A 14496-nucleotide genomic window follows, 5' to 3' on the forward strand; every position below is an offset into this window, starting at 1 on the left:
TTTAACAGATCAGCTCTAATTTATTTATGGCAACAGTTACTTACTAATTGCTTGTATTTTGTACAAGCAGCCAAGTTTTTCAGTGGCCGCTGTGAGGCTCAAATTTGTTGCACAAATCCTTGAACTGGGCATGAGCAGGATCAGGAGAAATAATTTGTGTATCTCTCAAATGTTATACAGTGGTTGTTAGGCAGGTAACTTCAATTCAGTTGATATTAAACTATGAATTAAATTTATTGATTGTGCTATGATTCTAAATTAAGTCTCCGTTCTTCAAAACAACAAATCCAACTGGTGTGGACCAAATGCAACAAATTATTAAGCCAGATGTTGTCGTTGGTTGTAAATGAATGGTGCTCGTTGCTGATCTTTCAAAATGTTGCCCACAGACGTTTAGTGTGCTCTAGCCTCTCTTTGGGTTGCTCAGTGCTTACCAATGCTTCCGCACATTCCCAGGGACCTGGATTCGATCCTAACCTTCAGTCGACTTTCTGTGTAGAGGTCACACATTCCCTCTCTCTCTGTCTGCATGGGTTTCCTCCCAGTCCAAGGACATGAAGGTTAGGTGGATTTGCCATGCTAAATTGACCATAGTGACCAGGGATGTGCAGACTACATGGGCGGTGGAGGGCTGCAGGGGTACGGTGGGATGCTATTTGGAAGGTTGGTACAGGATTGGTGGGCTAAATCGCCTCTATCTGCTCTGAAGGATTTTTTGATTCTGTTGATTTCAGTTGAAACTACATTTCACACATTCTGAGCTGTCCAGCAGCAGAGACAAAGAGCCTGTATGGCTGTTTAGTAATCCAGACTGAAGCATCCTCACAGAAAGTAACTGAATTCATGCAGTGATTTCCACATGGTCATTTTTTTTAATTCATTACTGGGACGAGGGCATCGCTGGTTAGGCTAGCACGTATTGTCCATCCCTAATTGCCCAGAGGGTAGTTCAGAGTCAACCACATTGCTGTGGGTCTGGAGTCACATGGAGGCCAGTCCAGGGAAGGATGGCAGTTTCCTTCCCTAAAGGACAATAGTGAACCAGATGGGTTTTTCCAACAATTGACAAAGGCTTCATGGTCATCATTAGACTCTTAAGTCCAGATATTTATTGAATTCAAATTCCACCATCTTCCTGTGGCAGGATTTGAACCCGGGTCCCCAGAACATATTTGGATCTCTGGATTAAAGCCCAGTGATAATACCACTAGGTTCTTGCCTCTGTTGTGTACATAGGAGTCAGAAGTTAAAATTAAGTGGCTTATGGCTAATTGCATAAAATTCCAGTGACTCGTAACTTTAGAATCATAGAATTCCTACAGTGTAGAAACGAACATTCAGCTCATTGAGTCCATACTGATCCTCTGAAGAGCATCAAACCCAGACCCACCATCCCTACTCCATTCCTGTAATATTCCAGAATGTACTGAATTTCTGTGGGCAGTTTTAAGTTTCAAAATGAACAGTATGAGTTGTGGTCCTGGTGTTGTCTTGTCAGTTTTCATCAGTTACATGACCTGTTTGCCACTAAGCTATGAATAGTCAGCATAGCAGCTGGAATTGCTGGTCATGACCAATGTTCTGCTTTTACTGCCTTGGTCTTCAGTGGGTCAGCTCAAGAATAGAGCTGGAGTGGCAGCCACACACAAGTATCCAAACTCTATTGTGCCTGATACATGCAATAACGTTATAATGGGAGGGATATTCATTTATTCAGTATTTATAATAAAAGCTGTTCTCTGCACTAGTCATAGAGGACACATTATAAGCCCTCCCATTTAGAAACAGAAAACACTGGTATGCTCAGAATGTTTAAGTCAGTATCTATAGAGTAAAACAGACAAAGTTACAAATTGGATTTGGTTTCATCCATTATAGAGAAGGGTTTACATCCAAAATGTAACCATCTGTGTTTCTTTTCTTTGTATGATAACTATTCTGCAATATATTTTCAAAACATTTTTATGTTTTAGTTTCCGATTTCTAGCATCTGCAGCATTGATTGTTTTCTCTCAAGATATTAAATTTCAATTTTTTACTCCAAAAAAAACACTTAAAGGATCATGAAATTCAATGTCATAATTAGCAATCAAGCTTCTGCCTCATAGGCTTTGGTTCAGGCCCCTTTCCAGTTATCACCTATTTTAATTCTAGTTTGACAGCATTTCTGACTTTGATAGATTTGTATGTGTAGAGGGTTTGTATTGTAAGGCATAATCATTGTAGCCAGCTCAATGAATGTAAAATTGTATTTTGTGTCTTAGCCCCCTGTATGTTCATTTGTGTTTCTGCCTGCAATGTTTACTGTTCCAAATGTTAAAGGTCATAACACTAGGTTACAAAGCTTACCACAAAGGGGGAGACTTTTTTTTGCATGAAAGGACAATTTAAAGTGTAATATTTTTAGGAATTTTGGTGTCCACTTCTGCATCATCTACACACTGGAAAATCTGTCAAAGCAATTCGAAGTTTAAACAGAGATAATGGGAACTGCAGATGCTGGAGATTCCAAGATAATAAAATGTGAGGCTGGATGAACACAGCAGGCCAAGCAGCATCTCAGGAGCACAAAAGCTGACGTTTCGGAAGGGTCTAGGCCCGAAACGTCAGCTTTTGTGCTCCTGAGATGCTGCTTGGCCTGCTGTGTTCATCCAGCCTCACATTTTATTATCTCGAAGTTTAAACAACTGATTTAAATAATAGAATTTTTAATGCTCTGTCTTTCTAATCAAGCCCACAACTGTTGATAACTTAAGTACTTGACTAGAAGGAAACATACCTAGTTGGTTGGAGAATGTACTGCATCCATATGGCCAGCTCCATTGCTGTTTTTGAACCAGGTAACCTAATTCCGGAAACCAACAATAAAACTATTTTAGTTGAACTGTGCTGGTCTCTAATGAATGAAGGCTCAAATCTGAAGTGGTATGTACTGAGCCAGGAACACACAGATGTTAGTACTCTGCAAATTCATGTGGAAGAGTAATGGACAGATGTTTCTAGGATCAAAATCTATTTCTAATAAATCCTTAGAAATATTTATTCTCGACTAAATATTGCTATCTCAAAACAGGAGAGTTGGAGACTGGTGAAGATCCAAAGGCAAAGTGACTACAGTTTGTTACTCAAGGATCAGAAAAGCCACATTACGAATGCATATTGTAATATGGCACATCCTCCTGCCCCAAAGCATTATTGTGTATCATTTGTTTGCTTGATTATATCTGACTTCTTCTCTCAGAAGCTAGTTGAAGAATTATTCTGTGTCTGACTGTTTATGTGATGGTTCTGAGGGAGGAATAATGAAGGTTGAGAAGGGAAAGAAAATGACGAATGGAAGAATTGAGGCATTGTCTGATTGGGAAAGAAGAAACATAAATGAAAAATAAACGATTGAAATTGGGAATGCCTTTGTAAATCGTGTTCGAAAGCTTAAGTTCAATAGATTATATCATTTGAATTTCTTTTCCTTTATTCATTCATGGGATGAGGGCATCACTGGCCAGGCAGCATTTATTACCCATCCCTAATTACCCATCACTAATTACCCAAGAGGGTACTGAAGAGTCAACCACATTGCTGTGGGTCTGGAGTTACATGTAGGCCAGACCAGTTAAAGATGGCAGCTTCCTTCCCTGAGAACATCAGTTAACCAGATGGGTTTTTCCAACAATAAACAATCGATTCATGGTCATCATTTAGATTTTTAATTTCAGCTATTTTATTGAATTCAAATTCCACAATCCGCTGTGGCAGGATTCAAACCCAGGTCCCAGAACATTACCTGGGTCTCTGGATTAACAGTCCAGCGATAATACCACCAGGCCATCACCTCCTCTAACTTAAATTTTATAAGATGTATTAAGAACTTACCGGGGTGAATGTCATGAATTTCCAATCTTAAGTGTGAGTTGGCTTCCTATCGTGTCACATTGTTGTAGGATTGCAAGTGCTGTCTCTTAACACCACAGCAGTGGTAGATAGAATGGGAGAGTGTGTCACAGATGTGTTGAGGTTAGAACAACCAGCGTTGACTCCCATTTAAGCTCCCTTGGCTAAGCTGGTGAATGAGGTACAAGGACCTTGCCTGCATTTACCTGCAGCTTTGTGACAAATATCAGCGATTTGTAACAACATGTTGAGACTTTGGTTTACTCAAAATCAATGAAGCCTCAGGATATAATCTAGCAGTGTGTAGCAGATACACGAGGAAGGAGACTAATGATGTAGTGATGAGGGAATCTGTCAGAAGGGATTAGTTAGATTGAGTAGCATAAGATGCTCCTTTTTGCTTTTCGTTTTCATGCTATTATCTGATTGAGTCTATTTCATTTGATTAAACATTGCGATTTAAAATTACAGTTTGAGCATGTGCTTTTCTTGCATATCAAGTGACCTTGAAAAGCCACTTCAGACATGGGCCCATTGCAACGTATGGTTGTAAATGCCCTAATAATTTATTAAATAAGATTACAATTTTATCAGAAAATACTGTACAGAAGTATTTTGGTCCATAAATTGCTGTAGTTCTACCTTACATATATATATATAATTCTGATACTGGAAGTTTACAAAAAAACTCATTGCTAATGAAAAATTGTCTATTCTTTGAACTACTGTACATGTTATATTCAATATTCAGAGTTTAAACTCAGGATACTACCCAATATATGAATATATAAATCATATTCATACAGTACATACTAAAAAGCTGAAACTTCTATGAGCATGACATGAGATTTTTTTTTACAGGAAACCTAAACTATCAGTACAGAAGATGTACACACAGACGTATGTTTCCGTGATCAAAGCAATCATATATATACCAGCTCGTCTGCCTTGGATAAGCAGCCAATATAGATTATCTATTACTCATATATGAGTTGTTTGGAGCCATGAATACCAGAAGTAGATGCATCAGCAGCTTGCTTTCTTTCCTGCCCTTCCACCCCCTCTCCCCCTTATTTCTTCACTGCAGATGCTGTGCATATGGTAGAACCAATATTTATTGTCCATTGCTGAATGCTTCTGAGAAAACAGCAGTGAGCTGACTTCACAACAACTTATTGCAGAGGAAATTTAGGAGCCACATTGTTCTGAGTCAGGCGTCTCACAGACCAGACTGGAAAAGGATTTTCTTCTCTAAAAGACATGAATGAACTAAGTGGGATTGTACACTCCAATAGTTACTGACTTCTTTTTCGCAAGACTACTTGGACTGATTGAATTTAAGTCCCCTCTATACTGTAGTGGCTTCTGAACCCATTTGTTCAGATCATTAACTAACTCATCAAGATTACACGTCAATTTAATATACCCCAATGTTCTGGGTATACTAGATATAAGAAGCAAGTTCACCACACAGTGATACTTAAGTGTGCAATTAAATGGAGAGTTATTTTATCAGAAAAATACTACTTTTATCAAAAAAGTGCCTTGGATTTAAATAATTTTGCCTTGTTTCAGTTTAGTATTTCTGAATAAAATGGGTAAGGAAATGATTAGGTACTTTTGTGATAATATAAAAAATGTCAAATAAGTTTAAACAAAAATCCTCCAGCTAAATGATACTTTCACATTAGCTACTGTAAGAGGGAATACAGAAACAAGTTGTGGGCCTATATATATTTATTCTTGGTGCAGTACGTTTGTTTATGTATCATCCATGATATAAACACGGAAAGAATTAATCCAGATGGCAATGCAAGACATTACAGCTACAGCTTCTAAACACTTCTGGCATTAATATCCCTGTTCCTGCTTCTCAACAGCAATTTACAAAACAGCATTGCATACCTCTTGGTGTTGTTACAATTCAATAGGGGAACTGATAACAAAACAAGGCGAACCTAAAATTCTGCTTCCAAATATAGTTTTTTCACAAAATTATTTGCATTTTCATTTCTTTTTGTTTGAGTGGCCTTCCTTCACGTTATTGGAGAAAATTGCCTGCAGAACATGATTTGCATTTTTTAAAAAAGTATTCTAATTGTATAACTTTCAGTGCTTTTTTCTACGATTGTGCATGAATAAAACGTGCAACACACGTCGGTTTTGCCCCAGTGTACAACTGATTTGCTTACATCATCTCCCACATTATTGAGGTTTTCTTGTGCTCTGTGGGACTGCTCATACTTTGAATAGAGTACACGCTGCTATACTCTGGTACTGTAGGTATTACACTCTACGAACCAACTGTCCTTCTAAATGGCCTTGAACAATATAAAGGTAACTGAAAGTAAAACTGATGATTGTTATAAAGCAGGCATTCATACTCGAATTGCCCAGTATCTAAACCAAGTGCCAGGTCTTGTGACACTACTAGAAACACCATAAGTTATATTACAATACATCCATAGGGATTTTTGCCCTATTTCACCAAATGGTGAATGTGGAATCTACATTCAATGTAGACAGTAGAGAGAAAATATTCATTGTTTTAAAGCACTGCTACAGCAGAATAAAACAATTCAGGAACCAATATCATCTTGTGTCAACCACTTTGAATATACTTTTTGATGACTACACACCCATGCCTGAATACCGGGCAAGGCATGTTTTGTAGGATTGTCCAAGTGTTTGTGTGGGGATCATACGTTTCCATGTTTCCCAATGCCGGTCCTTCACTACTGACAATTCCTCCTGTAGCATAGATTTTTCCATCGAGTACCACGGCACTGAAACAGATAATCTTTGTTATTCAAGTGACTGCAGTCATGTCATTTACAGCATGCAAGCATAAATTTTCAATCAGCCAAGCATATAGCAACTTCCATGCAGCATATACAATTCTCTGAGTATTAAGATTTTTAGAATAATTAATTTCATAGGACAAACATTGAAACTTATTCCAGACGATTACTGTAAATACAATTAAATGAACAAAATATCGTCGCAAGGGAAAAAGATGCTTAATTTGTTGATTGTTCAATATATTGAAAGCCTATGCACAATAAATTGGGGTGCATCTGAGTGAACGGTACTTACACTTTGTATTGTCATTTCATCAAAATGTAAGTAAAGTTTAGTCAGAATTTGTAGCATTGATGACACTACTTTCTAATCAAATGAAGTGGAGTACTCCGAACATTTTCTGATTGTGAATCGGACTAGAAACCGTTGTCGGTTTGTCCAGTATTCAATCATCAGACTGATTCCCTTAAAACGTCAGACTGATGTCTTACTTTGAAAACATTTATTTTAAGTGTAATAAGTCTGTGGTCACATTTGGAAACAATTTTTTTCTTGTGTCAGTGTTAAAATTGCAATAAAACGCTCCAGTTCCTCCAAACTGATATTAATATGTCTTGACTTTGGAATGGGTTGTTGCAAAATTGAAATAGTTGTGAAATTTTCTTGTTTCTCCCTGCATGTAAGCAAATATATTTATCTCAAGAGGGTTGGAATATAAAATCAGCGAAGTGCTTCTGAGGCTTTATAAGGCTCTAGTTAGGCCCCATTTAGAATACTGTGTCCAGTTTTGGGCCCCACACCTCAGGAAGGGCATACTAGCCCTGGAGCGTGTCCAGCGGAGATTCACACGGATGATCCCTGGAATGGTAGGTTTAACGTATGACGAACGGCTAAGGATCCTGGGATTGTACTCATTAGAGTTTAGAAGGTTGAGGGGAGATCTAATAGAAACTTACAAGATAACGTATGGCTTAGAAGGGGTGGACGCTAGGAAGTTGTTTCCGTTAGGTGGGGAGACTAGGACCTGTGGGCACAGCCTTAAAATTAGAGGGGGTAAATTTAAAACTGAAATGAGACAACATTTCTTCAGCCAGAGAGTGGTGGGCTTGTGGAATTCATTGCCACAGAGTGCAGTGGAGGCCGGGACGTTGGATGCCTTCAAGGCAGAGATGGACAAATTCTTGATCTCAAAAGGAATCAAGGGCCACGGGGAGAGTGCAGGGAAGTGGAGTTGAAATGCCCATCAGCCATGATTTAAATGGCGGAGTGGAGTTGATGGGCCGAATGGCCTTATTTCCACTCCTATGTCTTATGGTCTTAAATATATTTAGCATAACTTTCCAACCTGTTCCTCCTAACTTTACAGTGATGTATCTGCACAAACTCTGATAGGTAAATTCAACTGCTGCTTTATAAGCAATACCAATGCCACAAGGTAGAATCTATTAAAATATAACCAAATATTCAGTGACTACAATCATTATTTTATATTGATCTCATGAGGCACTTCCAATGCTATTTAAGACCATAAATAATAGACAGTTTCCAACGTAACAGGACAATCCTAAACACTAATGATAAGTAAAGTACACAGTAAGAATGTTCTCTTAGAACTGGTTCTTCAATATATTTAGATCCAATCTAAACAAGTAGTACCAATTTTAGATATTTGAGCTACAATCGAAGGGGTTTTATCCATTGTGGCACATTTACAAGTCAGTAATTGGCAATAACAAAAAGTTGCATTTGCAGGGAAACATCTCAGTTTGCTTCAAAGGCTAGTAAATCAGACAAAAATTGACACATGAGAAATTTGGACAAGTGGTCAAATTCTTAGTTAAAGAGCCAGGTATATTGATATAAAAAGAGAAGAGTGAGGCACAGATGGTCAAAGAATGAATTCCACAATGTCAGCTTTACAGCTAGAAGGGCATCTGCCAAAGCTATGACCCATGGGGAAGGCCTGTGTGCCGGATCAGAGTCAGATGAACACCCTAAAGTTATAGAGCTGGAAGAAATTACCGGGATAGTGTTAAATGGATGCAGGAATGCAACATGGGGAATGTTCCAATGAATGCAAGGGTCAACGAGACACCAATGTGAGCACAGGACATCACATGAACAGAGCAGGGTGCTCGAGTTTATGAGGGGTGGAAAATAAATGATACCTGAGACATCACAGGAATAATGCAGCATGTTGGTGACAGAAGCATGGGGTGAGGATTTTAGCAGCAGGTACACTGAGATGGGGTGGAGCACCAGCAATGTTACGGGGTGGATGGCGAGGTTAAGGGGTTCACAAGTTCAGCTCAGGCTTGGGGAGAATATGCTGAGATTAAAAACTGTTTGTTTCATTCAAAGACAGTGGAACTAAAATTGGAATGAATCTATTCAACATTGGCTTCTGATTTCTAAAGTCCACTTAAACCAGCATCTCAAAAACTTCATTGCTAATGTTACAATAATTGTGTAAACAGTTATTTGAATTTTAGATCTACTAAAAACAAAAAACATGAGCTCAAGCACGACAAACAAATTAAGGAGAACAATAGATATGTATTACAATATTGTGTTTGCTATCCTGCCCAGCTTAGTAAACTAAACTACTGAGAGAACATTTATGCATGTCTAAAATCAGCATGTGTTTGAGTGACGCATTCGATGGAGATTTCAGTTTACAGATAGATCAATCCTCTTCAGCATTAGACAGAAGTGGTTTCTGTTTCATTTGTGATGCACCCTTTCTTTGAAAGCACAGTAGATTATGCAAGGTAATTTCACTGGTATACATGCCATTTTTAAATTGCTGCTTGTTTTAGGAACTTGTGTACTTGTGAGAGTCAAAGGCACTGCCTGTAAATGCAGATAATTAGTGAGCTTTCTTCAAAATTCTTGACAAAGTATCAAAAGAAAATTTGGGCAATGTTTTTAGTCCTTTCTGGCAGTCTGTTCCCTTTGCCTCGTCCTGAGCACATTTTGTTGCTCGTTACTTCCTGTAGGTTTTTGTCTTTGTTATGGCATTCTGTAAGCATTTACTATTTCTAGTTGATTGCTGATCACAAATTGTGATTCACCAGGAGTGAACTTGTCTGAATTATTATTCAAAAATAAACACAATATACATGCATTGAGCCCAAGTTTATGTACTACTCAAATCTCATTCAGACCTTACTAGCCAGCAAGACATGCTGATAGAACCTTTGTCTTTGACTTAGCTAATCACAGGAGAACATTATACCAATTCTACTAGTGCAGGGCTACCAGAACTATATCCATGTTTTTCAATTTCAGTGTCTGTAACCTTATCATTAACGCAAACCACAATGTTTCACAGTTGATGTGTAAACCTGAGATAACAAGGTGTCGAGCTGGATGAACACAGCAGGCCAAGCAGCATCTCAGGAGCACAAAAGCTGACATTTCGTTCTCTGATGAAGGGTCTAGGCCCGAAATGTCAGCTTTTGTGCTCCTGAGATGCTGCTTGGCCTGCTGTGTTCATCCAGCTTCACACTTTGTTATCTTGGATTTAAGATGAAACCAATTCTTGAAAAAAGCTCTTAGAAATTTCTCTCACAATGTTACTTTTCCTTTCTCCTGAAGGTTTTGTCGTCTTGCTGGGATATGGTTTCATTGCAACAGTATGTTGCTTCCCTGAAGTTGCAGTTTTAAAGAAAGTTATAAGCTTTGTTGGTGGGTGACAACATGTTACATCGATGTTAGAAGGTACTATAATTGAATCAGCTGCTGTTTTCATCCTTACACTATAAGCAAGGTTTGCTGCTTAATGATCTGAAGCAATTAAAACTTTGCTCGTCTTTATTACTGTTACCACCCACCCAAAGTCACTGAGCTGATGCCAAAATAAAAGGATTCTCCAACATATTGAGTATTCGATGCTTTTAAATGTTTGATAAATGAGGTAGACTCTGAAACTAATAGATTCTAAACCAGTCTTAATGACTGTTCCTCTTTCACAATGCAATACATTTAACTCATTGGTAGCATTTTTACCAGTGAATCACAAGACTTTGACTCCAACTGTGTTCTAGAGATTGGTCGCATTTGTTTACGTTAACACTTCCACAAGTGTGCAGAGAATGGCAGGAGAAGACACCTTTTAGGTGAGACCCTAAATGGAGGATCTGTTTGTTGAGACAACCGGATGTAAAATACTCCATGAAAATCCTCAAAGACTAGTATTCTGGTTTCATAATCAACACGTCAACCCTTTAGCAACATCAACTGAGTCATTTATTTCATCATTGGTCGTGGGATCTTGTGTCTAAGTGGGCTGCCACTTAACTCATTACAGTAACTGCATTTAATTGGCTGTAAAGTAATTCGGATTTCTGAGGTCATAAAGCTCACTAGATAAATGCAATTTCTTTCCCTTTGTCTTTTTAATTCCTTCAGTCATGGACTGACTTGCATTATTTACTTTGATAGACACGCATACACTGAAAAACCTGCTGAGAGAAGCATCTGTCAAATGGAGGTTCCTTTGTTGTGAATAACCGTCCAAAATAAACAGTATCTATTATTTATGAACACAAGTACAATTTCCCATAAGTACAGCACAAGATACAGTAATTTGTCTTTCAAGGTCACTTTAGTTTCAAGGCTTTTTATTGATTTGTAATCATTCGTACTGTATTGAATTGAACATGATTAACTTTAAGCAAAGTAAAAATAGCTGTTCAATTCAAGGATATAATTTTTCTAAAGAAAAGTGTTTTGCAGAGCAGGAAGTCAAATTGAAGCTGTTTGCTCAGTTTCTGACAGCACTTCCAATTAAATAATTGCATGCAAAATGCAGTGGCATTTTTATGAAAAACAAAAGATGTTATGTTCAACCCAACAACTGAAATTGCTGGAGAAACTCAGCAGGTCTGGCAGCATCCACGGAGAGAGAAATAGTTAATATTTTGTGTTCAGTGATATTACTTCAGAACTGATAGCATCTAGGAAAATGATAGTTAGCTTGATGACGGGGGTTGAGGAGCAAAGGAGTGAGTAAAAAGGTAGAGATGGAGCCCCCAGAGAGAGAGAGAGAGAGAGAGATAAGGAAAAAGTTAGGCACACAAAGAGATTGCTTCTTCCCTGGCTTATTATCAACAAAGTTTCAGAAACAGAAATTGCTTGAGAACCTCAGAGTTCTGACATCATCTGTTGAGAGACTAAGATATAGGAACAGCTTTAGGCCATTTGGTCCATCAAATCCGTTCCACCATTCGATCATGGCTGATATCTTTCACAGCACCATTCTCCTGCCTTCTCCCCATCGCCCTTGATCCCCTTACCAATCAAGAACCTATCTATCTCTGTCTTAAAGATGATCAATGACTTGGCCTCCTCAGCTTTTTGCAGCAATAAGTTCAACAGATAAGCCACACTCTGGCTGAAGAAGTTCCTTCCCAACTCAGTTCTAAAGGGTTGACCCCTTCTCTCTGTTCCAGTCTCCTCTTCTCGTGGAAACATCTTCTCCACATCCACTTTATTCAGGCCTCACTATTGTATACGTGTCAATGAGATCCCACTTCATTCTTTTAAACTGTATCAACTACAGACCCTGAGTCCTCAACCACTCCTCATGAAAAACCCTTCATTCACAGGGTCATTCTTGTAAACTTCTCAGGACTCCCTCCAAGGGCAGCACATCCTTACTTAGATACGAGATCCAAAAATGCTCTCAATATCTAAAATGCAGTCTGCCTAGAGCCTATACAGCGTCAGCAGTACATCTCAGCTCCCGTGTTCTGGCCCTTTGAAAATGAATGCTAACAATACATTTGCGTTCCGAACTGCCAAGTGAAACTGCATGTTAACCTTAAAAGATCCCTGAGCTAGGACTCCCAAGTCCCTTGTGATTCAGATTTCTGAAGTCTTTCCCCATTTACAAAATAGTTTACACACCTCTATTCCTCCTGGCATGGTCTCTCACTTTCACACATTGTCTTCCCTCAACCACTTCTCTGCCCACTCTCCCAGTCTGTCCAAGTCCTTCTGCAGCCTCCCCACCTCAACACTACCTGTCCCTCCACCTACCTATGTGTCATTTGCAAATTTAGCAACAATCTCCTAAGTTCCTTTGTCCAGATCATGAAGGTATAAAGTGAATAGTTGTGATCCCACACTGACTCCTGTGGAACCAGCTGCCATTCTGAAAAAGATCCCTTTAGCTCCACTCTCTGCCTTCTGACGGTCAGCCAATCCTCTGTCCATAACAGTAACTTGCTCCTAACGCCATGGCCTCTTAATTAGTAGCCTCCTGTGTGACGCCTTGTCACAGGCCTTCAGGAAATCCAAATAGATCACATCCACTGGCTCACCTTGGTTTAATTTGTTCATTACCTCCTCAAATAATTCTATCAGATTTGATAGTCATGACCTCCCCTCTGTGCTGACTTAGCCCTATTTCACCATGCACTTCCAGATACTCTGCAATCTCTCTACTGATCCTCCTTACAAATATTTTGAAGGTCACTGAATCTGAAATGTTAACTCTATTGTGTTGCCACAGATGTCACCAGACTTGCTCAGTTACTCCTGGGATTTCTGTTTTTGTTTCAGAGTTCCAGCACCTGCAGTTCTTTGCTTTATTTGAGAAGAGGCATTAGACAATAATTGGGACCGTGAGTGGGTGGAAAGGGACAGCTGTACTGAAAGCAACACGTTATGTCGGGGACTTGGCGTGTGGGGATGGAGGTATGAGGCGGAAGCAGGTGGTCAGGCTCGAAAAGGATTGAACATGGGATTAAGTCTGGAAGGCTGCAGGGTCCCCAATGAGGTGTTGTTCTTCCAGCTTGTGCTGAGCTTCACTGGAGCACTGCAACAAGCCCGAGACACAAATGTTGGCCAAGGATGAAGGTGGTGCAGTCAAGTTGTGGGCACCTGGAAGATGGGGTCATTTTTATGGACAGTTGAGTATTTTCTTCATACAAATTCCTTTCTTCAAGTGATCTGATCTTGATTAAATACCTCTATAATACATGTATACAGACACAGGGAGAGATAAATTGAGTGTTCCGGCTGAGTTGAAAGAGCTCACAATTAGTCATTGAAATGGTGGATGAATAGTTAATATTTATACTCATGTTTTGTCTGATACCTGTACATAAAAAAGGTATTTTGGACATCTTCTATACCAGCATTATCCTGATTATAATTTAGTGTTTTTTAAAGAGCAGAAAAGATCTTTGTTTTTGCAAGTGTGCTTATTCACCTAATGCAATTACAGGAATGAGTTAATCTCATCTAGGGGATTGGTTATCCCATTTGACTGGTTTGCGATTCAGTGTGATGCCAACAGTGTGAGTTCATTTCCGCATTGACTGAGATTACTATAAAGGCCCTTCCTTTAATACATCACTTCTTACCTGAGCTGTGGTGACCCTCAGATTATACCAGCAGTCACCTCTCGCTAAGGAGAGACTAACCCTGTGATCCTCTGGGACTTTGAGCACTTTACTTTTTCATTAATTAATTTCACCTGGCATGATGAGAGGATTCATTTCTTCTTTATCCTTAAATAAAAGTAATTTGCTAAATATGTTTTGGAGTGCACCATTAAAGCAGGGCTTGTTCATTTTTTCTAAGTACAGCTGTTGCCTGCTGCACAGCTAGGTGTCACTGTTGCATTCCTGTTCCAGCATGACAGTGGAAAGGGTCCTATGACTGCAGGCAAAAGACTGAAATGGTACATGATGAGATTGTGTTATGGTGGCCTTTTTTTTGTAACTGTGTGCATTAAGCTACATTTTCACTATTAAAATGTGCTGCCTAAGATGTTGGTGCATTAAGGCC

The 14496-nt window shown here is 39.0% G+C and overlaps 1 protein-coding gene across 6 annotated transcripts in view; it reads right to left on the bottom strand.

Moving 5' to 3' along the window:
* Positions 1-3793: 3793 nt before the first annotated feature.
* The window catches only part of LOC125452825 (kelch-like protein 29), a 371153-nt gene continuing 360450 nt past the window's right edge, over positions 3794-14496 (bottom strand). For all 6 annotated transcript variants that reach the window (XM_059645636.1, XM_048531718.2, XM_048531717.2 and 3 more), the window contains one exon: positions 3794-6677. In XM_059645636.1, the coding sequence (XP_059501619.1) occupies positions 6494-6677 (184 nt within the window). In that variant the 3' untranslated portion in view covers positions 3794-6493. The remainder of the gene's footprint in view (positions 6678-14496) is intronic.

Source organism: Stegostoma tigrinum, chromosome 4 (genome assembly GCF_030684315.1).
Source record: "Stegostoma tigrinum isolate sSteTig4 chromosome 4, sSteTig4.hap1, whole genome shotgun sequence".
NCBI classification, from domain to species: Eukaryota; Metazoa; Chordata; class Chondrichthyes; order Orectolobiformes; family Stegostomatidae; genus Stegostoma; species Stegostoma tigrinum.